The 25,728-nt window shown below is 44.4% G+C and overlaps 1 protein-coding gene across 2 annotated transcripts in view; it reads left to right on the forward strand.

Moving 5' to 3' along the window:
• Positions 1 to 25,728, forward strand: part of IL1RAPL2 (interleukin 1 receptor accessory protein like 2) — a 302,191-nt gene that overhangs the window by 259,020 nt on the left and 17,443 nt on the right. For both annotated transcript variants that reach the window (XM_026039057.1, XM_026039056.1), the window contains exon 7: positions 20,958 to 21,087. In XM_026039057.1, coding sequence (XP_025894842.1) covers positions 20,958 to 21,087 — 130 coding nt within the window. The remainder of the gene's footprint in view (positions 1 to 20,957; positions 21,088 to 25,728) is intronic.

The following is a 25,728-nucleotide window of genomic DNA, read 5'->3' on the forward strand; positions in this document are numbered from 1 at the left end:
ACATTCACTGCTCCAAATAGGTGCTCTTTTCCCAATGAGAACTTCTCTAGTGTCCACTTTCAGCCACTGATTCTTCTCTAGACACCTTTTCTGTTCAATCAACAAGTTCTCCATCATCTTGCAGTGAAGTCCTCTTACACTGTCATGTAGATGCCCCTGAGTCCTCTATTTGGCAGACTGCATGTGTCAGCACTTGGATGTTTGCAGTGTGGTGCTCCTCTTGCTCCTTCTGAGCAATGTCTCAAGACTTGGTGGTTGTTACAGATCTGGTTGGTTTGGGAAGAAAATATTCATAGAATCATGACCAGAGATGGTAAATTGAGGATTTGGCCAGATAGGTGAAATAGCACTGACTGAATTCCTGTTGGATGTGGTGGGAACTGGACTGTGTCTTTGCACAGGGAAGTGAAGAAACGTTGTTCAGCACTGGATGCTGCCAAGCAGTTTAGTTAAATTTGCAGCAGTCAGCCAGTCCACATTTGGCATACAAAGGAATTGCGCACAACTTSCTGAAATGTAATCACTGTGTCACACCATTGAGTGCTTAATCTCGAGGAAAGTGAACTTTTTCGGCACAGGCTGGAGCACATCAGCAGGATTCTGCCTTGTTTATCCCCAGGTGCTGATAGTGCCTTCTGCTYCTCTTGCTAGAGAGATTGTGGGCAATGCTTTGGGAGCTGCCTTGATGTCATATCACGTCGCTTTTACCACACACATCAAAAATGCAAAAGCACAGCTTGTTTTCTGTYGCTTCACAAAGGGGCCAGTGTGCTTAACTCGGAGAACTTGCCAATACCAACATCTGAGTGTGTAGGCTTCATTATTAGACAGATCTTTGGGGACTTTAAAACATGGTGCCATCTAACAGAATCCACCAACAACACAAATGGGGCTATTCCCCTTACTGTACTTGGCAGGAATCTGTTAAATTAGTAGCTCTTCCTTTGCTAGCTGTGCCAGCAGGAATCAAATGCAAAGACGGTGCCTGTATTTACTGACCGCACAGCTGCATTCACACACCGAATTGCCAAGTCATGTTTTGAGTTCCTCCTTTAACAGCCAGGCTCCTGCTCAGTGTTCTAATTTCCTTGATGTCCTCTTCCCAACATGTGATATTCCTTTGAAACATTACTATTTATTTGTTTGACAGTTGCAGTGTCAATGCCAAGGCAACAGTGAGTGGCTGTAGCTCTGCAATAGTGATTTGGAAGCAAGAAAGCCAAAGTCCTTGTTGAGTTTTGAATCTTTGTCTTTGCTGTCTCASAAGAAGTGATGAGATTTCCCTCATCTGCAGATCCCCGAAAGGATTTTGGGTATATCAGGTCATGTCTATTAGAGGGTCATCTTCTATCCATCAGCATTAATGCGTTTCTGACAAATCAGCAAGGAAATGGGAAGACCAGCCTGTAAGGCAGCAGTGGTATTTTTGCTTCAGTCACTTGATTTGACATTTGTCTTTCAGAGATTTTATCAAAAAAATCCATCCCTCGTTCTTCCTGTTAGCCTCTTTCGACTCCAAGTGGATTTTCCCACCTGTGTTTCTGTGTTTGTTCTCTTAGATATCTCTAAAACAACATCCTGAAAGTGTGAAGAGGCCTGTCTAGTGGAGAAGTTTCTTGCCTGTGAATCTGCTTTGGATCTGAAGGCAACACTCAAAGATTTTCTAAATCTCTTCTCATCTCTGTCAATTCAAGCTACCAGCAAACCAGCCATCCATAGCACCTGCGATTACACCCTAGGCAGAATTTCTTCTGGTCTTCAGTGTCCTTGGGCATTTGCTGTTCTGCAAAACTTCTCCAAGCTATTTCAGGCTAAAACTGAAGTGCTTACGTGGAAGAAGATGGGSAGGGAAGGCAGCAACAGAACAGGTGTGACTTGGGCTACTATAAATAATCTTAGGAGACTTTTCATCTTGTTCCCTACTTTCGAGATGTATAGATTCTTTTTTTWAAAAAAAATGAAAGCAAGGGATTCTAAGTATGTTTGAGAGGTTTGCATATCAAGTTTCTGCTCACCTGTGACTGGACAGTCATTATCTGCTTTCAAAGCGCTGTCAAGTAAGCTTGCTAATGACTCTCCTTTTTCAGGGAAGAAAAGGAAATCAAGCTGCATTTTCTACATTCAAAAATTCTTTTGAGGGTTCTATTCTTAGAGTGAGACCCTGATGAAATACGGCATTTTCGAAGTAAAGGCAGTTTAGAAATAAGAAAATAGGATGATGTAATGACTAGTCAGATTGGAAGAAAATACAGGTAATCTCGTGGGGTAGCTTTTGTGCCTATTCAGACCCTGCTTGCCAGAGAGGCAACAAGAAGTTAAAGTGAAAATTTGTATGTGGCAAAAAAAAAAGGAGGAAAAAAAAATCCCTTCATATAGGGAAGGGTGGGATGGTTCTTGTAAAGGTCAATTCTGAAGATGAAAACACAATGGAACATGAAATCTTGTGCTTTTCTAAGCATCTTTAGAAAGATTAGTTCATTAATACAAGCATGTTTGATACTATTTTGTGCTTCATAAAAACAGCAATTTAGAATTCTGGTTGTCCTCCAGTAATTGACTTTATCAATTTTCATAATGAATCGGCTCCTGAAGCATTGGTTAGGGATGCCAAAGGGGTATTGGTACATCCATGTGTGTCCTAAGGAGAATGTGTTCAAGATAGTCCTAAGAAGAATGTGTTCAAGTTAATAACGATATCAATTAGTCTAAATTAGCAGAATGCCGAGTTTCTGGAGTAGCCATGAAGGTCAGTGTGAGCTCTGGGTGTGCTGGGCTACAGGTAAYCCACCGGTGATGGGGAGGTGACCACGGTCTGTGTGTATCTACAACCCCAAGGGGACTATTGGTGAGAATGTCAGCCTACCCTTACTAATTGTTTGCTGGTTTCTATTGATCTTTAAATGGCGTAAAGTCAAGATCAATTTCCTGAGTAATGCCTGTGACTGCTGTAAGCAGTATCCAATATAATAACTGATCTTAGGTCATCGTGTCTGGAACGGACACTGTAAACGCCCACTTATTGGTGCACTGTTGAATAATAATGCTTTAGTGATACCTCTGGGGGAAGCTGTGTCTCTCTCAGAAGCTCTATACGTTGAGGGAACTTTCCTAGTGCAAAAAGAGGGGACCTTGTTTTCTTTCTGTCTCTCACTCGTATCCATCTGGTTGCAGTAGAGTTGTCCCTTTTTCCTGGTCCCGTGAAAACATATGCAGCTCCTGCAACCCATACATCAATCTTCCTGGAGTCTCCTCATTCCCACCCATCCAGTCTGGCAATGAAGAGGAAAGGGACCTGTCACATTCCTGCCTTAGATGCATTCTCCAAGTTGAGAGGACCTGGCCTGATTCTCTGCCAATCGTACTTCGTTGCTTGAAAATGAAGCGTATTCATCCTTTCCTGCCATCACCAACTCCAAGAGTTAAAAGACAAAAGCCAAGCTCCAAAAATGCCATGAGATCATTTCAGAATGTATGTAAATACCAAAATGGTCTTCAGGCATTTCTGGGCATTTCATCACACTTGAATTAGGTCATTGAACTTAAGTTTTCTCCATGGCCATGAGGATAAAAGTCAACATTTTATGCAGATTGATGCATTAAGAAACCAGATCACTAGTACATCACTCTGGGTGCAGCAGCATCATGCAGCAGGACCCAACACTGCAATTGCAAGAGTTGGTACTGGTGCATTTTCCTTTCTTCCTGTGAAACTTTTGCAGCATTTGCTGCTTTGCAGAGAATATAATCTAAAGCATCATTGTGTCTGCCCTTCAGCTCAAAAGTTTTTCCCCAGCTGTGGCTGCATGGCTGAGGTGTGTAAAGAGGACAGGTGCCTGTCTAAAGTTTTCAACAGCATTAAGGGAGGTCTAGACACTCTGCTGTCCCCGTCTGTCTCCTTTCCTCATCCATTGCTTTCAACACRATGGGGTTTTTTGGTCCTAACAGGAAAAGTTCACAAAGAATTCCAAATGGAGAAAGTACCCCAGCCTGCTCYGTGTTTTCTTTTAATTAATCACCTAGTGTAGCAGTAGGCTCAGTGAGACACTGCTGCTGTTACACTCAGAAGCCCTTCTGGTTTGAGGGGGAAGCTCGGGTGTGTTTGGAGGATCGGATCGGAGCTCTTGGTCTTTCAGTCCCTTTACTTTTAGGGGTSTCCTTTGAAGTTCTTCTGCCTTGTGTGTCTCTTGCAGTAAGCTTCAAAAGCCCCTGTAGGTTTTTCTGCGATTGTTACGGTAAGCAAGAGGCAGCTGTGCCCTGGGCAGCCTCCTGCTCTTTGTGATCGCAGAGCAACCTCAGTGCCTGTCCGCACTGCGCTATGGCTGTCGCACTGAGCGACTGCTGCTATCTGATTTAATCCCCTCTGTCATTTGAATAACCTTCGTAAAGCTGAGAGATTTCATCATGCCTGGCTTACCTCACTGCCATTTGCACTTGTCCTCTTGATTTCTCCCTCTCCACACTTACTCTGTCTCAACGCACCTCTTTGGGCTTCATCACCGTGTTCTGCAAGTACTGTAGCCCTGGACCTCTCTTGCCCCAGATTCACTCCCTATAGCCTTTCATGGATGTTTGGCTGTTAAATAGAGGGCTCATTTCATGTCTTCAGTGGCAAATAGTGGCTTATTAGTGGCAAAAACTCCTCTAAAGTGCATTTGGCGTAACGAGCCTGGGGCCCCAAGTTACGAGATGGGCTCTCAAGTGAGGGGAGATGAGAGGAGTGGGTCCCAGTCCTGCTGSGCATCAGTTGGGCTCACGCGACCGTCTCATTATGATCCTCCGTGGCTGGGGATCAACACAAGGGTCTGGATTGGGGTCTGGAAGGAATCCCATGCAGCGACCGAAATGCTCTTCCTTCCTCTGTTCCCTAGTGGGAAAGATTTATGTGAAAATTTTGGATCTAAGATGAAACTGGTAGCAACATGTTAAGGGYTCATGTATAGAAGTGTTTAAGTAACAGGCATGTGTTCATGATGGGGAGCCAAGACTGAAGTGGGTCAAGTGTACTGAAATAGCTCGTTTTCCATAGTCTGAAAGAAGAGGAGCTCTCCTAGTAGTGGTGTTCAATGCATGGGCCATATTCCACTTCAATGAGAGCTTTTTTGTAATTATTCTTTCCTTTAAGTCTGAGATCTTCCTTCCTTAAAAACAAAATAGGCCTCAAAAAAGAGGGGTCATTACTATGGGGCCCTGGCCTTTGCTTTTGACTAAGCAGCTGCACCTGGATGGGTTGTTAACAAGGGCTCTGACAAACACAAAGAACTAAATACATGGAAAATTCCTCCAGCAAGAAATGAATAGATACTAATGATAAGTACAAAAAAAGAGTATGTCATCTGGTGACATGCTCTGTGCGGGAYTGGTTTCTCATTACTGCAAGTCAAGTCAAGTAGAACTTGCAGTTTGCCCTTTACTGTAATTTATATCCACTAAAGCTCTAAACAGATTCATGAAAAACGGCAACCAATCCATATCTATCATGTTTTACGTCTGGGTGAAGAATATGGGTATTACTTTTATTAAGTTTCATGAAATATCTGCCCTTATATTATAAGTGAGAGGTGGCTCTTTGTCCAAGTTTATTTAAGAAGGGTTGGGGGTTGTGTGCAGAAGGAGGGGAGGCTGAAGGAGAGGGGAGAGGAGGCTAGTTATGGTTTTTATCTTGATAAAGGTAGAGAAGCCCTTAAGGGTCCTTAAACCCTTCCTCCCCTTGAGGAATAGTGTGTGCAGACTTTCCACATAGTCAGAGCCATCCATAACATGACAATATTTTCTGCAGAACTTCTTAAACACATTTTGCCAAAGTAAATTGATCCTGACAGAAGCCTTCCTGTCCCTGCACATCTGTCTCCTGAGCAGGCACTGCCGCCGTGCTGAGGTTTGCTGGGTTTGTTACCCTCTATTAGGGACAGGACAAAGTCCTTGCAATATTAGAGGCTGTAGCTGCGCTTCTCTTCCAAAATACTTGGGGACTGCAGATGGCTTGGAGCTTGCTAATGCTACTCTGAGATACTGAATTACTGGAATAATCTACAGAAGTACTTCCTCCAGGAACTCTTCAGTGAGCCAGCAGGTCAGCACTTGATCACCTTATTGATCTGGTGGTGTTTTCCTTCTCAGAAAAGCCACAGTGACTGCAGAGCTTCCCCAGTTGCCCAAACCACACTCAGCCCCCTCCTAAGCAGCAGTCAGCCCCCTTTGCCTCCGTGCAAGAATGTGCAAAAATGGTGTTTGCAGGTACAAGATGGCCCTGCAAGTCCATGCCAGAGCATCTCTTGTGTTTCCACAATCTCTTTGAAAATGTCTTAATGATGGGAATCAAGGGATATGATGAGATGGACCAGCTGTGGTGATAACACCTTGGGGCTTTGGTAATGCTCTTGATGTTCTCTCTTTTTCCGTGGCACTTAAAGTCACTGTTTTCTGTTCTGTCTTGGCCTCCTGTCGTCTTGCTTGATTATGTTAAGTGAGAGTCGCTGATCCTCCGCCTCCTCATGTTGTCCCAGCACATGGTTATGATCGTGATCTCTAAAGGTCCCTTCCAACCTTATGGATTCTATGATTCTGTGATATACTTTCAAAGCTGACTGTATTCTGGGTCAGAGGGAGGTTTGTCCACAGGCTGGGATGCCTCCCTCAACTCCTCTCCGATAATCATGGCCTCAGGATGTGGCTTGTAAGCAAGTCTGGGCCTGCCTGTTGAGGCACCACAGGGAGCCCTTCGAAAACTGTGTCAGCAGTTTGAAAGAGGAAGGTTTCTGGCAAAAAGAAATGATGAGATGTGGAAGCGCTGGGTAAAGCAGAAAGACCGTGTCCCATAAGAAAGCCTGCTTGCTCTCCTCTTCTTTTTCTGTCCCACAGCTGAATAATGTCAGGATGAATCATCCGCATTGTGTTTCTGTGCTTACTTGAGTGTCCTTGAGCACAGGCTGTGCCTTTGGATCCCCTTTGGATCCCCATTTTCAACAGGAAATCCTTTAAAATTTTAAACTTGCCACTGGCACAAATTGAAGTTTTGGCTGGTGGCACCCAATAAAAGAAGGCAGCGGCCTAATGCAGTCTCACTGGATCAGGACTGAGATTCAAAATGACAGCACTAGTCACCACCTTTTAAAATTTAAGCCGTGCTTGTGCTTACAAATTGCTTTTTTGAGTGAAAATCTGGTATGTGAGCAGCTCTCTTCAGTTCCAGCCATAACAAGAGGTGCATTTCATGCATGCATGTATGGGAAAAGTTCTGGGAGATGATCCATGCCATCTCTCTCCTCATCACTGCTCTCTGCGGAAAGTGTTTGGAGCTGCTGAAGGGACTTGGATGARTGAGGAAGATCTTAGAGGCCGAAGTCTGCCTTTGTGCTGCTGAGCAGGGCAAAGGGACGTGCTGGGGTTGTCACCAACCCCACTGCTCTTCTGTGGTCTTCAGGAGCGGATCCTTCCTGGGACTGAACTCCAGTGGGAATGAAGAGCAGTTGCAGAAAACATGTGCTTTGTAACACAGGCTCAATAGATTCACCCAAAGAACCTGCCCAGCCCTGGGAGAGCAGTTTCCATGGTTAATTTTCCCTTTGTGTTACTGCTTTTTCTTCTTACTACGTTTGAAATCGAGAGCGCTTTGTTCCACATTAGTAGCCAATGGCAATAAGCTGTAGAGATGAGACTTTGCAGAGATATAGGGCAGGAAGAAAGAAAAGGTGTGAAAAATTGAGATGACAAGGTCGCATTGGTGACTAGTGATGTGAAGGAAGGAAATTTGTACCCAGTGCGCTTTGATGAGCAGCTAGAGGAGGAGACCACGGTGCGCAGGGATGCCTTTAGAGACCAAGTTGGCATGTCTCGAGCACAGATGGTGTAAAACAAAAGGAGATGGAACCATTTTTGTCTGAAATGAGTGTATCTGAGAGGCAACTATTATTCTCTCTTTCAAGATGGAGACATCTGAGTGTGTTTTCAGTTGGGAGGAACCCAAGCTGAGCTACAGACGGCATCTGTTCGTCCGCACCTGGAAGGGAGCGAGCAGCRTGTGCTGGTGGCACTTCCACTGTGGCACCGGTGGCCTTGGCAGGTGTCGCTGCTCGGGTTTCTTTGTGCAGTGCRAACGGGCTCCTGAGACCTTATCCTTACAGCCTGTTTGTACCCAAAAGCTTTACTGCCGTAGCTGTCTGCATGAGACTTCTCCTTCCCGYTCAGCTGTGGTCCCCTAGTGCAAAGAATGTAATTAGCTCTTCATGAGGAGATGTGTGCTTTCATTTAATTAAGAAAATACCTTGAGGTCACTGCAAAGCTAAACTTTTCCAGAAATTTAGTGCATTGAAAAGCACTGGGATGGGGAGGGGTGTCAGGTTTTTTTGACTGAAGTAGCCAAGTCTTCCCACCACCACCACCACCACCAGGATTTCGAGGTGACTGGAAGTCACCTAAAGGCAGGGCGGGCTTGTGCACGGAGCACGCACGCTGCTGCGTTGGCCCTCGTTGGAGGCCATGAAGCTCTTCCCTGTTTAGTCGCATGTGGAGTTCCTGTCTGTGAAATTGTCCCCGCCCGGATGTGGAGGGTCATGGCTCGGGTCGGGGAGGCGCCAGTTGGCCCTCAGGGCGCCGCATGTCGCCCGCCCTTCCGCGTGGTCGCTGTGTGGGCGAGCGGAAAGCCCCATCGCGCGGCCCTGAGCAGCCCGCCCGCTGCTCCGTGCGGCGAGAGCAAAGCGTGGGGAGCTGCGGTCCGGCCTGCGTGCCCTGTGTGTCACATTGTCCCCTCCTTCCCCTCCCCTGGAGGCCATTCCCCGTCCCTTCATGGATCCCTGCTGGATACACTTGAACCACACTGAGGTTTAATGCTTTGCCTCCTTGAAGCTCCCTCTTAGCGCCCSTTTGTGCGAGATCGTCTCTCCCAAATGTTGCTCCTGAAAGGGAGATGGATCCCCGCTTCTTAGACAGCCCTGCCTGTGCTTTGGGTTTTGCGACATGGAGGCGCTTTCCCGATGCCTCATCCAGCCCCACGTCCCTGCAGGCGGACTCTCCATCCGAGCGGAGCCCACCTGGCTGCCCTGGCACGGAGCAACAGCGAAACTTGCCCATAGCCACACAATTCAGCGGGGGCGAATTGAGGTGATGAAAGGGATGAAATGCAGCAGCAGTGGCACACAACGCAAAATAAGAGAGGCCTCTAGTGAAACTGCAAAGTATAAATCATAGCGGGAAGAGATGCCTGCTCTGCACCACCGAGGCAGCACAGATGTCGTGGTACGGACTCAGGCTTGGGAAGGAAGAGTTTAGTCAAGATAATTGCTGCCAGACTGAACTGATTTCGCATCTTTTCCTGAGCCCCAAACCAAGAAAGAATTAATTGGATAAGGAAATAATGATGCTTTTTACAGAGGAGTAAAGGAAATTTATTTAGAAAAGCTGGTCCTCGGTATGATAGTTGGGAAATGTTACCCAGCCTTTTCTGCCTCTAATACTCATCAGAGTTGGCAGAATAAGATGTGGAGAACTTCTCCAACATGAAACACGGCAGCGACCAACCCAACCTCCCTGGTGGCGCCACCTCCTCTGAGCCCTGGGGGGAGATAGCAGTGAGACGCAGCCGATCATTTCTGTTCTGCATGGCAGAAATTTGGGGCTTTGAACTATCCTGGACCACAGCGCGATGTTTGTTCCTTTTCTCTCCTATTCTGCTTTGCTTCATTTTGGATGATAGCAGGAGCTTTCCCAAGGGAGGGAAGAGCAAGTCTGCAACTGTCTCTGATTATTGTAGATGTGAAGGCCACAGCAAAGTTTCTAGCACTAGAAACAGCTCAAATAACAATCTTGATGCTGAAGTGTCTATGTTTTCATATTAGATCTTGCAGGGAGCCACTTCTTTCCTTTCTCGCCGCTAGCAACACTAAGAAAGGAGATAAGTTCTAAAGAAGAGCAAAGCCTCTCGCTCCCTCAGGAGGGGTTTTGTAAGATCCTSCACCTCGCTCCTGGTAGGTAGGTCATGATGAGGTATCCTAGGACCACAGGATGCTGTGGAATCAAAATCTTTCTCTTCGGGAGGCAGCTGAGAGCACCCTGAGGCTGCTGCCCTCCACACGTGGGAGCAGAGAGCAGCCTGACCGTCACGAAGAGCAGAGGAGCTCATTGCATCAGCAATAGCCTGCGCGTCTGGTGCAAGAAGGGCTCCTGTTTCCCTATTCTCCTTTGTTTAAAAGCATCCCCCCTCTTTTTTCTTTTCCTTTTTTTTAACACCAGCCCCCTAGATTTTGGACTGCGTTCTTAGAAGGCTGCTCTGGGTTAAGTGACAAAACAGCTCTCCAAATGGACCAGGTGTTTGTGCAGAGYTGTCTGCAGCATGTACCTTCCCTCTCCTCAGCGTGGTTTGGATTCTTAGCATCTTCTTGTAAGCTCTGATGTCTGTCACCCCCAAAAGTTGTCAGATGTGCACTGGAATTTTTGTTTGCTTGTCTTTTGCAGGTTCCCTTGTAACCACATTGATTCTGTGACCAAATATTAATCCACAGATGATCTTTTTGGACTTGATTCCTTGCCAAGGATATGACTGTCTGTCAAACCTGTGTACACATTTTTTTCCATTTCATTTTAGGGCTAAAGATCTGGTCTCCCATCCTTTTAYGTCTGCTTTCCAATCACATCAAGAGCTGTGAGGCTCTTCTGAGCCTTTATTGCTCCTGTTTTATGATCTATTTGAGGAAAAAAGTTCTGGGACAGACCTGAGCAGCTTTGCATTGTGAACTTTTACCCTATTGTCATCTGCAAATGACAACTGTCAGAGAAAAAAACAAAGCCATTTTCAGCCTGGCACATACCTGAACTGATAGATTGCGTCTCAAGTGACTGAGCACGAGGGGCTTCCCTTCAGGAAGGAATAGGCATAACTCAAGAAGTTGTCTGAGTTAATAAAATTTCTTACAACCCTTGCATCTTTAACTGCTTGCAAAGCTCTTGTATCCTATCCATGTTAGATCTTGTATCTTGGTTAAAAGATCCTTAAATCAGAGTTCTGGGGGAAAGAAAAAAAGAGGAAAAAAATAAGTCAAACTACTCCTACTTCATTAGTGAGTGTTTTCAGTCTGATGGACATTCTTTTGGAAAAAGGTCAATTTTATACTATTTATTTTTTTCTACCATTACTACTTTTTCAATAAGGAGAAATAAGTGTTTTCTCTAATTTTGACAAATGAGAAGAGATTAAGCTTCCCTGTGAATTCTTTACTGAGGAACTGAAGTGTAACACTGATTCACTCAATGAGCAGATTACAGATGGTATCTATTGAACTGTGTTTTACCGCCTTACTCTCCTTAAGTGTTATCTCTAAATCTAAGTAAATAATAAATGGGAATTATTTACTGGAGTTGGCYTGGAAGAAAGGTCATTCTTTGTTACTGTAGATTCTTTTCTACTTTTTTAATACATATGGTCTTTATTTAAGTCTCGCTATTGCCCTGGCTCAGCATAACACTTAAATGCCTGCTCAGATTTAATCAGCAAGGAAACCTCTCCCTATTCAGCAAAATGATTGGGTGTTTGCTGAATTTTAAGCACATCAGTCGCTGCTTCTCATTTGAGCACAGGCTGATCTCAGTAGCTGTGTCTCCGATGGTCCTTTTATACTGGGCAAGTGGGAAGATGCGTCATCCTGCCACGAACCTTGACCAACCCTGGTCCCTCTGGCTAAGAGCCACCTGCATTGCCGAGGCTGAGCAGGGTGACAGCAGTGCTCATGTTCATTGTCAGGGGTGATCAACATCTGGCTCCTCATCATCCTGAGCAGGACCCAGCGCTTTATTTTAGGAAGGCTAGAAAGGCTTGGGGTGAAAGGGGTTGCAGCCGTTGCCTCTGCTTGTGCATGGCCCTGTTTCTTATTCCCATCTCATTCTCTTGCCTTGTGTTAGGAGAATGGCTGATCAGCAGCGCAAGGAAATGACTTATGGCATCAAAAACATCAAGATGATCTTCTGGACCTTGTTAGCCAGAGTAATATTTATTGCTAGGCCCTTACATGCCTGCAGCTGGCCACCAGGGAGATGTTAGCATGCTGTTGAGGAAGAAGTAGGCTTTTTGTTAATRTCTTGGTACAAAACTGAGAATGAAAATACGCAGCTCGCTCTGCTTTAGACCCAGCGTGTGTTTATTGCAGAGAGCCCAATCTTACTTACAGGGCAGGACATCCTCAGCATGAAGCGCAAGTTGCATTTGCTGCCTCTTTTCCAAGGAGGAATAGCCATTTTATGCTTTTCACTGTAATGTGTTAGTGCTATCATTTGCACGTTTAAATACCAATGAACACAAAAGTTGAAAGAGGTTTAATGTAATTTCTTAAGAGCCTGTTTCTTGAATGTCCCTTCCTCCCTTAGCAAGTGGGAATTTGCTGGGAGAGACTTTGCCTTTGGATGCCCATGATGGGCAGGAGCCCAAACCTCCGGGTCTGCTCTTGCCCGTTACAGTTTCCCACACACTCGTAGCCTCGTGCCCTGCACGGACTTTCCAGGACTGTCTCCAGCCTGTTTGGCACTCTCCAAGGTCCTGTCCAAAGCAGGTACCAGGACATGTTTGTTTTTTGCGTCCAAGATGTCATTTTTGGTCAATTTCATCAATTTGGAGCAACATAATAGGCGAATCTGTCTCTGTTGCACCTCATTGCTGCCTAAGCTGAAGTCCTCGGCTGCCACCTCCACCTGAGCTTGCCGTGACCAAGGGCTTCGAAAACTCTCACCCTAAGGCAGCGTTGAAAATGGGATTTTAGATGATTAAGGTGCAGGGAGGAGGATTGCTCTGTGGGATTTTGCTTTGATTGATTTTGATTTTTGTTGTTTTTTTAATGTTTTCCAAYAGGAGCTTGGAACATCTGATAAATTTTTATCGCGGCATTTCAGCCTTGTGTGTGGTTAAATGTTRTTTTTCTCTTTGTGCGAGAGTCATGGTCAATAGCCAGAGCTGCAGGCAGTTTCCACTGGGTCTTAACTCTGTTCTTGAGAATAGAAATGGGTTAGGCTCTAAGGAAGGATGGCAAATACCCCAACTCTGTTCTTAGCAACAGCTTGTCTAGAGGGGGAGCTGCTTTTGTTTCATATTTGGAGTTTTGCAGCTTGCTTTTACTGAGCTGTGTTTTTTTTTCCTGCCTTTTTCTATATATGCCATTTGCTCAGTTAAGTCGTCGAGAAGAGCACAAATATCTCATGGCCATGTGTTTGTGATGTCTTGAGGCATAAGAAATAAGAGCAGACCAAAAGAAAGTTAGAATTAAGGTCATAAATTACTGAGGTCAAAACAAGACCTAAAAATCTTTCGCATTTTTCTTGTCAAAGTTTTTACTGAGTTCTTAATGTCAGAGACTTGCATTAGTGAAAGAATTCTTACATGAGTGAATAGCCAGTTTAATATATGTCACATACTGCCATTTATTTTCCCCACATATCAGTGCAGCTGTCAAAATATCATTTTAGTGGCAAACATGCTATTCATAACACTCAGTTGTAGTTAGGGGAAGAGCACCTCCTTTAGACCGTTTCTTTGTAGAAATTTGGAGAATGAAACAGTCTAGAAAAAAAGAGGAGAAAATTATACGTGTTTTAAATGCTGTTAAACTGATTTGGAATGGCTAGAGGCTAGTTAGATTCTATTTCACTGTAATTTGACCTTATTAAAGCAATTATTATCACTACGTAAAGCAGGTTTTTTTATGTATTAATTTTGTTTAAAATGCTTTCAGTTCATTAATTCCTGGGCTGATGTTTAATTATGCAAATGTTTGGAAGTCATCTCCTGGTTAAAATCTGCTGGCTGCTGGAATAGATTTTTGAAACAATATAGGATTTTCTAACTTTTTTTTATCTCCAGATAAAATAATTTGATTTATATATGTATATTGGTTTCACTGGAGCCAATAATGCTCACACCAAAGAGTCACTGCATTTCATCAGACATTTGTCTGCGTGGGGGTAATATGATTTAACTCACAGCCAAATGAAGTAGAATAGGCAGAAAAGAAAAAAAGAAGCCAAAGTACCTTATTTAACCCTGACTTTATAAATCCTGTTGTACCAAACAACAAGGAAGTCGTGATCAACTGATGCTGTGGAATGGATAGAGGAAAATGGCAGAGAGCTGGTAAGGAACCTAAGGGGTGAGTGGGATTTTTTGTTTGGTTGTTTTTTTGTGTTTTTGTTTATTTTTTCAACTTTATCTAAATTTGGTAGTAGACAGATCTGTGAAGAATTCTGCAGTGCTACACTAGCAAATTCCAGGAACAGATGCTGGAAGTGATGCAAAGTGATGCTGCAGTCCCTTGCTCTGGTGCCAAGAGGACTGGGATACGCAGGTGATCAGATGCACTAGGTGAGATGGGCAAAACGCAGGCGGGTCCCAGCTCCCATTTCCAACTGCGTCCCACCTTCTCCAGGAATTCCTCCCTTCTGGGCTGTGCATGAGCCCTAGCAACACGCTCTGCGTGACCTGAGCCAGCTGGAGCTCAGCATTTCTATTCAGACCTTGGAACAATTCACCGAAACTCAGGGCTGACCTGATTTCATTCTGGTGGTTTTACATGGAGATAAGTTGGTGGCTAGGGCTGCCAGCAAGGACAAGTGAAACTTCAGCAGTAAGAGCTATGGCTAATTGCTGTGGAAAATGACTGAGGATGGAGCTGAAAGGAAGGGTGTGGAGTTGGGATTTGGGCAGCAACTGGAAGAAGGAAGAGGGCTAGGAGATCTGGGAAGGGTCTGAGGTGAAGCAGATCTAATAAGCAGGTAGCTGCATTGATGCTTAATAGGGCCCATCTGGTCTCAAGACATGAAGGTGGCCAGTGTCTGCTCTAGTCATTCTGCTCCATGGACAAAGGGTGGGATTGAGAAGAAGGAAGGGAACGTGAGGAGGCTTTTAAAGGTGACCTTATAAGCTTAATAAGCATAGTGTCAACCTGCTTTACTAAGGAAGCACTCGGTGCAGGTGGCTGATCCAGGGATCCACAGCTCGGCCGCAGGGTTCGGTCTCAGATTGCAGGAGTGGCCGCGGGTGGCACCACTGTGTCCTGGCCCCCCTGGCAGCAGCTCTGTGCAGGGCTGTGCCGGCTCTGGGCCCTGGGAGTCCAGCAACATCAGGGTCCTTTGGCCCCATCCCAGGAAGCTTTGGCCAGGGCTGCCCGGCATTGCCGAGCCCAAGAGAACAGCTGAGAGGATGCCCTTGTCCTGCAAGAGGCGTGGAGAAAATGTCCCTTTTCTGCAAACTGGCTAGACGCTACCACACACAGAGATTGTTTTTCATGAGTCAAGGTCTGCGTTGCCCCTGGCGTTTATTTTGTCGATAAATTGCAGGCATAAGCTCTGTCTCCCGTATCTTCTTATCCAGGATGTCCTTCGGAAGAAACAGGAAACGTGTTCTTTACTTCACGGTTGTATACAATCCAGCCTGCCTTGCCAGAAGAATTTAAATCAGTGTGCTGCTCTTCGGCCGGTTCCTTGCACTTGTAGAGCACATTAGAGCGATAATGTTCTTGTCAGTGACATGATGATTTGCCTTGCAAACCTCCCAGCCTGGAGAATCAGGTTCGATCCTCAGCCGGCCAGTCGAATACGCTTATTGAGATGTGATAAGTAACCTGCCTTGCTTGTCCTCTGCCTCAGCAAGCTAAAGAAACACGGCCTGGGAAATGTCTGTGGAGCCACCTGCATGTGTCAGGAGCAGGAAGCAGCTCCTTGACAAACACTTCTCTCTGTCAGTCCTCAGGGAAAAAGACAYAAGCACCATGATCAGGTGGGAGCTACAAGGTTCATACCTTGATAAGGAAGACTTGGAGTGACGGGATGATTGTTTTTGCATTATACTCATCTTCCATGCTATGTGTGTGCAAATTTTTTTATCTGCCTCCAAATAGATTAAAGCTTTGGCATTGCACTCAAAGCTGTTAATGCCCAGGCAGAGATATAAATCCAAGTTGGACAGCACGTAGAAAGGAGTGGGTCTTGCTTGTTACAAAGGGAGATCTTTTTTGCAGCCAGGTGTTTTTCAGTTGGTACCACTGGCACTTTGGGTTAGTTCTGTCTCTGGCTTGGAAGGACCATCTGGGTCACTGAGTCCTTCTCCCTGTTTGTACATGCCCATGCAGCCATGTCCATATGAAGACAGGTCACAGAACGTGAAGATTCCAGTTTGGTCTTCACAGCACTGAAGATACCAACCACGACCTCGTGGACTTAACTTGCTGATAATTACATCCRTGCTGTGTCAATCCTTAGGGGCCTGGATCAACAGCTTCAGCAGAGCTGAGCATAGGCAATGCCATGTAGCCCCCTAAAACTGTCCCCCTCTTTGATGCAATGAAGCCCCTTCATGTTTCCTTGCCCTTCATTTCCTGGGGGGCTGCAGAAGAGATCTCTCCCTTAAAGATGTGGCAGGTCTTGTCAGAAAAAATACTTATTGACAGCAGTYGATGGAGTCTTTTGAAATACATGGTGCGAATTAGGTGGCAAATGATTTTAGAGTTCAGTGAAAGGAAGCCAAGGGGGGAGCAGTGAGATTCAAAGGATTGACGTTGCCACCAGAGAGGTCTGGCTCTGTCCTGGGCCTAATTGTGCAGCCCTTCCTGCTGGTGATGTCTAATTTGGGCAGTCAGGATGGGATTGGGAGAATGGATGCCAGGATGTGTTATTACTATCTTTTATTCCTATAATGATTTCTTTGAGTTTCTTAGGAAATAAGCAATTGCTTTGGGCTGTGATGATTAACAGCTTCAGCCTGCACCTTCCACACAAGGAGATGCCAGTGCATTGCTGAGGCCCACTGTGAGTGTGGGTGGCTGGGGTAAAAGAAAAAAAAGGGGGAAAAATTACTTTTCAAGCTATAGAAAAATGAAAGAGGGATCCACAAATGATTTTGATGACCTTTCAATTGAGGTAATTTGCTCCAGGAATGAAAGTCTGATTTGCTGGCAGAAGAAAGCACCAGCGGAGTGTAGACGTGCAGGAATGTGAATTGTGTTGCACTCYCAAATGGGGCTAGCAAATAAGCCACAGAACACCCAGTTGCACAAAAGGAGGAAACAAGAGAAATTAATCACTATTTTCAAATAAATCTCTGAAAAATCACTTTGACGTAGGACAGGTCTTAAAATCTGTGAACAGGTTTGTTTTCTAGCTGGTCACTCAGCCTTGACATTTAAGTTTTTAAAGGATGGAACAACTTTCGGGTTTTTTAAGCTTCATTTGCTCGATGCGTGGAGTGTGCCTTGTTGCAGACAGCCCGTGCAGCAGGCAGCATTTGTCCCAGGTCTCCTAGCCCCACCAGGCAGCCGTTTTGCTTAAATAGTTCAATATGTGTGTAATTCTCATCTTTAGGAAAAAAGGAGATTGTTCAAACGTAGAGTTGAACACACATGCGTTGTGAAAAAGGTCAGATGAACACTTTACAAATAGATCTATCCGTAAAAGTCATTTCTGTCGCCAGCAGTTGTGTCTTATCAGCTGGGAGTTTGCAACCAGGGGGAAAAAAAGGGRGAAAAAAGCTGAAGTAGAGGCTTCCGTGTGGGTGCTGAGGCTTCACGGTGGCAAGGTGACCTCAGCGAAGCAGCACAACCAGGGRTGCCCACGAGGAGGCTTTTCTCCTGTCGCTTCGTGTTTTTTCAGACGTTCCATTAGCTGTTGATTCATTGCAAATCTCTAGTAATTTTCTGTGGCTTTCAGCAAATTATTTTGTTAATTAAAAAAGCATCTGAAATGTCTATCTGGTTTAAATAGAAGCCGTTTATAAATGGGAAACTTTAAGGATGCCATATGTTCTTGGAACTTGGGTGTTTTTAATTAGATTGATGCAAGGAGAGTTTTTCGTAGCAGGAGCGGTTGATAGTGCGGCGCAGAACAGCAGGGATGGTGTCGGGAAGGTTTGGGGTGCCCAGTCGGGGTTGCAAACTGCCTGCTGGTCCCTTTGGCCTGGGATGGCCCCTCGGCATGGCCTGGCTTGGCTCCGAGGCAGCGCCAGCCGAGACCTACAGCGGGCACGTTCCCTACTGGGTGCCTGTTCCCTCCCCGTATTCACGGGGATGTTCAGGAACTGGGGAGTTTGGCCTCAGCATCTCCTTGCTTGGGGTGAAATGCAAGGGGCCGTGCCCTGTTTCTCTGTGCTGCTGGATAGGAATTGGAGTTCCCTGAAAAGCAGGTTGCAGCTGGCTGTCTTAACGTGGTGGGAGAAGGCAACCTCCTCTCTTCTGTAGCGTGGATTTTTTGCCTGAGCTTGGGAAGGGAAGAGCTGTGTGTGGGAGTTTGCGTTTGGATGAGATCTGGAGATCTCATCAAGGCATTCTTGCATGTGATCCTGTGCAGCGTGCTCCAGATGACCCTGCTTGTGCAGGGGGAGCTCGTCTAGGTGATCTCCAAAGGTCCCCTCCAACCTTAGTCATTCTGTGGTCCTTTCTGCCCAAGGACAGACCAGCTGAACCCAAAACATGGGTCGTTTTGCTACTGAGATAAAACTGGTATTCCATGTGATACRATTGCTTAGACCTCTTTGTGATGGCTTTGCAGATGAGATCGGCCGTGGGTGTTTTCAGGTGTTGCCAGTCCCATTGCTTAGATTAGTTTATTCTGCAGGTTGTCCCTGAGGGCCAAGCTGAGACACAGATCTGCAGAGGCTGGACCAGGGCACCCGGCCTGGCACAGGGCAGGCCCATCCTGGTGCTCTTTACTCCAGAAGCTCCCTTCCAACAGCTGTTTTTTAGCTTTTCCTGTTTGTACAGAAATGTTTTTATTTCTTCAGACCAAACATATCACCTCAGGCTATGTACTCTGCATGTATAGAAATCTTATTCACTTTGGAATACTTTTTTCTTTTTTTTTTTTTTTTTTCCTTCAAGTAAAAATAGGCTGTTTTGAGGAAAAAGAACACACCTGCAAAATGCTCTGCCTGTAACGCTTAATGCCCAGCATGGTTTGCCAAGGAAAGGGCATGGACTGCCATTGCTGATAGGCCATATCTAGCCTTTTTCTTTTTCATGTTGCTATAATTGTCTTTTTCCATTAAAATCAAACAGGGGCTGAGCAGCCACATGCTAGGAGTCACTAAGTGGTGTTTAAATAGACACATATCATGACTCTGAGGCAGGCAGCACAGGAGACCTCGCACCTGGCGCTCAACACGGTACAAAGCTGTGGGATGATGTAGCCAGAGGCCCAAACTTGTCACCCCCAGCACCAACCTCGTCCCTGCGAGCAACAGCAGAGTGCAACCAACGTCCCCMGTAGCCTCTTGGGGTGCAATTGAATGTTTGCCTAGAAACGTCGTTAGATTCTTCATCGGTTGATGAAGCTTGAATGTTAGGGCTGTGGTCGGTGTTGTGGGATGCGCAAAGAACGGTGGTTATCCAGCCTTTCGTGTCTGAGCTCTGAGCTGGTGTGTGTAATCTGTGAGCACCTGGTCAGAGGCCGGCTGTGGGAGCAGAGTGCTTAGCAAATATGGAGATGGTGAAAAATGAGTGTTTTCAGGATAAACATTGTGATTTCCTTTCCAGTTTTGTTTTCTGGCCTTTTTCTTTCCTTTTTTTTTTTTGTGAACCATAATTTACTGCAGTAATAAAACTTCCTTTTCTTGCTGCTAATGTTTGAGAAAGACCTGTGATTTTGGCCTTTGAGAACAATTAAAGGGCAGCTGATTTTTCAGTGGCTGGGCTTCTTGCTGGGATGCTCCGTGTCTTGAATTATCAGCCTTTTTTTTGACAAGCCCTACGTTAGGCACCAAAATTATGGACAGCCAACTGGGAGCACAGCTTTATGGAGGGGGGGTGAGGCAAAGACCTTTGAGCTTGCGCCTGTCACACTCACCCAGTTGGTTGTCATTGTCACATAAGAGGTAACTGCTAAAGGGGTAGGAAGTCTGTCAGTTCACGCTCAACCAAGCAGTATGCTCAACGTGACCGGCCCTTCCTGAAAGGTAGAGGCCCAATATCAAAAAAATCTCCTACCAGTGCTGTTAGTAGGATAAAAAACATGTTTCTTCCAGAAATACAGTAGTTATTTGGACTCTCTGTATTTGGTTCAAATACTAGAAGATACATAGGAGGCTTCGTTGTAATTAGATGAGGCCTGTCCTCCATATAAACTGGTAACTTCACAGCTACTTTGTGACCTGTGCCCCCTGTGCCAGGTAAAGTGGCCAGAGAGATTTTTCCTGAATTTCTGGCTTCATTTGGGGCTTTTCAATTTCTTCTGCAGGCAGACGACCATCTGTCCTGGCAGCCTAAGCATTGCAGAGTGTTTGACTAGCTAGCTAAAGTCCTAGCCAAACAGAAAACCATCTAAACACTGCATTCCTGCAGAGAAATCAAATCTAGTTTCCAATTTTTGTTTTCTTGGAATATTTTTGAAGAGCTGGAAGGAGAGAGCTCCTTGCCCTATTGCTTGAGCAGTACTTTGAAGTTCCTTTGCTGAGGACCAAGGCTGTTGAARGTAACCCAAGTGGTGTTGGGTGCTCACTGGCATCTCTTACTCATTGGAGGCCTTTAAAACCCCTCTGAGCTGCTCACCAAAACTTCTTTAACGTTTGTTTTCTATTTAAGTGAGGAAGAAATTAATATGATGTCTTTTTTACAGGTGGATAGGCAGCTGTAAGTAAGTTCAGTGAAATACCTGCCTCTTGAGGGCACTGCAATCCTGGTGGAGCTCCCAAGAGTCTGACCAAGAAACCTCTTTCTTATTAACAGCCCATCCAACATGAGCCTCCATCACCACCATTACCCTACCTTGTTGTTGCTCAYGTGCTGTTTTGCCAGGAATAATGAAATGATGCATAACCTCAGAGTTGTGTTCCACAGCGATTTCCTGTAAGATCAAATCCATGTCATCCTTTTTCCTATGGTTTCTGGTTACTCTCTTTTCAGTTTTCAGTGGAGAATTTTAGATAAAGCGTGGAGAATTGTTGCAATCCTTCTCTCCCAAGCAGCCGTGCCCATGGCTCTAACCCTTGCTCTGGTTGTCGTCCTCAGGCAACCCGCTGACCGTAGCCTGCAAAGCCTTCTTCGGATTCAGCGGAGAATCGGGGCCCATGATCTACTGGATGAAAGGGGAAAAATTCATTGAAGAATTAGAAGGTCACATTAGAGAAGGCGAAGTCAGGTACTTTTTTGGAGTATTTACTGTTAAGTATATGGTATGTCCAAAAAGGCTGCTTTATTTTAAACGGACTTTTAATATGAGCTGTCTAATAAGTGATGGATGACTTGGAAGCAGGGCAGTGCAAGTTCCTAGGGGATAACCCTGGAGCTGTAGTTGCTATCCATGCATCCAGGAATCCATCAGCAGATCCCCTATGAGTCTGCATCTCCAACTGATCTGGGGGGGATTTGATCCTCATGTGGAAATGCTGCTGTCCGCTGCCCCTCGTGGCGGCCTTGGGCCAGATGTCATTAATTTCAGCATCACTCTTAATCTTAAAGATGAATAGTCCCCTGTCAAAGTGCCTGGACTTTTTCTCTACCAAACGTATTGGCTCCCCGTGATGTGCTTTTCAATGTGGCTTAACTAGAACTTTCTAAAGACAGCAGGATTTTTCTTCCACTCTTTTTTTTTTTAAGGGAGAGAAAGAAAACACTGTGTGGGGGTATCTGCTGCCCAGCTTGCACTTGTTGTGTTCCAGGTGCTGATTTTCATGTGCTGTATGAGTGGTGATGAAAAACAAAATTGCTTGTATCCCCCATGAAAGTTCATGAGTTTTGTACCTGATGGGATCTTCTCATCTCCCCTGATAAATAATTACTTGATCAACAACTCTTTGGGCAATGACTAAGCTAGAATTATAGAATGGCCAAGGTGGTCCCAGCTCCCATACACAGGTGAAGAATGTAGATCATAAAGAAAAACAAAAATCTTTTCATGTTTCATTGTGCACTTTTGGTGTAATTTCAGAGTTTTTCTTTCATAAGTAATTTATGGGAGAAGGCAGAGAAAGACTCTTTTATTGTGTAATTGAAAAKTCAGTCTATAATACCCATTAGTAATAATCACTAGTTATTAAAATAAACTAGCTGGTCTAACACTGCTTCATAATTGCATATAGACAAAGTTTATCATTTATCCTCAGAAAGCTTTAAGTGTACAATCCCCTTCTGGGCTTCTGACACAGAAAACAATTACTGGAAACTTCTGTTATTGCAAGTAACGAGCATTTGACTCATGAACAGAATGATTTTGGTCACGTTCCTCCTTCACAYCATAAGGACAATTTGAGGTTTGCATTTAAAGACCCTCCAATCTGGTCCTTTATGTGTTTTTCTGTGAGTGAAACTTGAGTTGGAAAAGGTTGTTCCTGTGCGTCTTTGCCCTGTTTCATTGCATATTCTTGATTCAAACCATGTTACCACCCTCTTTCCTCTCTCCACTAAAATGCTCCGACTCAATTTATAGGCCCCTCGCAATTCAGCGAGACTTCAGTAAAGCTGCTTAACACACAGCCCATCTCCTGCATCACAGCCAGCATTAAAAGCACAGCATTTACCAAAGCCTCCAGCATCATTATCAGCCCTACAAGAGGCCATCCCTTTTTTGATTTAAAAGTAGCTATGGCAACTGCAGTAGGAACTTTTTGCAAATGACTTTTCACAGTGACAGCTCTCGCTTAGGCCTCCCATTATGGGTACGTGGTCTTTGCAAAGCCAGGCGGCGTTAACTGTTCCCTCAGTGCCTCAACCAGTCCACGTCTTCCATTCAGTCTTATTTTATTGGGCTATTTCAAAAAATATCGTGGATATTGTAAGCTTGATGCCACAGTGAGCTTGCCAGTTWGACACTTTCCCTGTCACTTTGCTTTATATGGTGTTATCAACAGGCTTCCATTAACGCTGAGAAATTTTCCATAGTTGGGGGTGGTTACAACTGGACTAAAACTCTACATGTGTTGTTCCTTTGAGTGCTTAAGACAAGGGATGTAAAGTTAAAATACTAAGTTATGTGAATTTGGTGGTAGACATCTGATTTTGGTGCTGTCCCTGCCCTGGGTTGTGTGCATCCCGTGTGTCACTGGATTTTCTGTGCTGAGGAGGGAGCAGGTTTGCACATTAATGCATTGTAGGGGCCTAAAACCCCCATTACTTATTTACTAGTCAATTAATGTGCACTTTGATGAAAGCGCTGCAATAAGAGCGCGTGTGACTTGAGCATTGCTTTCAAATTCAAAGCCGTGAAGCTGTTAGTTTTGGTAAATACACTTGATGATAAATAATACGTSTAGCCCTGGGTTTATGGTTATTTATTAGGCTGTGTTAGAAAGCCTCATAACAAAAAGCAACTCATCAGCATTGCGAGGCAAGGTGATGGACCTCCCTCTTAGTAGCCTCATTGCCAGCCCTTGAACCAAGCTCCCCAAATGTTAGAAATTCATAGGAAGAAAAGACAAAGGAGACTTTGCTTGACAGGTGAGTTTGCCACAGCAATAATAAAAATGCCATGTAAATTGAATGAGGCTGTTAAACAAGGAATTAGCCCGCAAGCAGAGTTATCACTTGCACCTGACTAGCAGGGGAGCCCAGAGCAAATTTTCACCCCATCTTCCTGCCACAGCAAGGAAATATTTGCAGTGATAAATATTGCTGTCTTGTCTGCCTGTGAGTTACTTCTGCTTTCAGATGACACTGCAGAACACTTTGCAGATACCTCCTAACACTCAGCTTGAAGAGTAGGTTTGTCTTTTTCTTTTCTCTTTTTTTTTCCTCCTCTCCCTTCTTCATTTTTAAGTGGAAATAGTTCAACTCATTCAAGAGGTGTGAGTCGTAGTGAATGGAGACGTGTTGAACTGCAGCTTTATCTCCTCTGGCTGCTTCACTCGGCTTTCTCATCCACACAAGTCCATCAGTGGGTGCAAAATGCTCAGAGATGTGGCTGCCGGGTTAGGAGAGGATGCTGAGGGAGGAAGGCAGGATGTCACCATCATTGCTTAAGTGATGTCCTCAGTACTCTGCAGAGAGGTAGGGAAATGACAGCCCTCTCCTGAAAAACTTAGGCTATTTAAGTAGGCAGTTTAGAGACAGAATGAGAACCAGGATGCAGAGGAGCGATTGAGACAGGAGGCTGCCGTGCCGGGTTGTTACTTGAGCTGCTTTTCTTTGGAGAGTTCTCATATGCAAGCTAATAATCTCTTATCTACAGACYATTGTTAACAATTTTCTGAAATAAGGACTGAAGTTCACATCCATGTTAACAGTCCAGATCTCAGCTATCTAAGGAATAGAAGTTTGCCTTTAGTTAAGTCGCAACTCACATGCAGAGGAGTAAAGGTTTGGSTTAATGCCTTGATCCTGTGAATAGACCCAGGCGAAGCTTTCTTAGAGCCCTAAAATGAACATATCAAACATGAGGATTCCAGGAAAACATCATTTCAAAGGAGAAGTGTTTGTAACTTCAGGTTCACTTCATGCATAACCACAATGGGAAAAGCATGACAGGTAATTGAAAAATCTGAAACACTGTTTGGACATTTTTCAAAGAAAACATTTTCAGTCTGAAATGGCACTTTTTTTAATTCCGTTTGCCTTAAGTGATAAATAACCACTAGACAGAATAAAATGTTTTGTTTTAGATCAAATAAAAGGCTGCAACTTGAGTAAAAAACATTTTTTTTTAATTTCACCCACATTTTATCCTTTCATCTTGTTTAGGTGTTGACAAGCACCTTTGATTTATGTATGCATTAAATGATCTAATTACTCTTACAGTTTGTCCATCAAAGCAGGGAAAAAAAAAGACATTATTTTCTCAACTTGTGGGAATTGACATATGCTGGTAACGTTACTGGCAAAGCTCCCACCAACCCAGGGCCGGAACCTCAGCTGTGCATGTGGAGCGAACACTGGTGTACCCTTGAAGTCTAACTTGTTGACACTGTTTTCCTTTTCTTCCCTCAAAATACTGTGCTCAAYGTTTTCCAGACCAGCTACAAAATGCAGTCAGTTAAAGGCTGTATATATATTACAAAATTTGAGGTGACTGACTTTATTAATGACACTGATCATAAGCTGGATAGTACTGGTTTTAAAAAATAGACAGAAATAAAAGATTTAATCCCACTGGGAGCTTCCCACACTTTGCTACCAATGTAAAGCTTAAGCATCTGTTAGTATTGGCTTGATAAAGCCTGTTCTAAGGAGTTGTCTTCATAGAGATTGCAATTAGCATGAAAATAAGTGGGGAAAAAAAATCTAAGYTCATATTCCTTTTTATGAAAGCAGTTTCTTTAGATGATCAGGTGTTATTTATATGTAGGTTGAGTTGATTATTTTATGTAAAATAGATTCACAATACTAAATTAYTTTACCTAAATTGTAATCTGCCTTCACGATTGTTACCAAGCGTAAAATATGCTGATTGTAGCAAACACAAGACAATTTGAACATTCTCAAAGTGCTCCACATTAACATCCCAGATATCTTCTCTGCTAATGGCTTTATTTGTTCCCTACAGCATGATTTTTAGGCCAAAATTTGTGGAGCATATTGTTTACCAACAGAGAAGAAAAATTCTCTAACGTTCAAAATATTTCACTATATACATAGAAAATTAATAGCTAAACAAGAATTGATTTCTCAGACTCTCAAGCATTTAGGCTGATGAAACACAAGTTAAAAATGAGAGTCTGCAAACAGAGCAGGGTCTCTTGGGCAGTTTCTCTTCCGGCCAGAAGTGATACAAATTCAGCATTTCTTGCATTATTTTCAGCACTTGTAGTCAGGGTCAGAATAAGAAACTGCAGAAGTGGAGAATAAATGA

The sequence above is a fragment of the Nothoprocta perdicaria genome, unplaced genomic scaffold (genome assembly GCF_003342845.1).
Source record: "Nothoprocta perdicaria isolate Ctin4 unplaced genomic scaffold, notPer1 scaffold_22, whole genome shotgun sequence".
Lineage (NCBI taxonomy): Eukaryota > Metazoa > Chordata > Aves > Tinamiformes > Tinamidae > Nothoprocta > Nothoprocta perdicaria.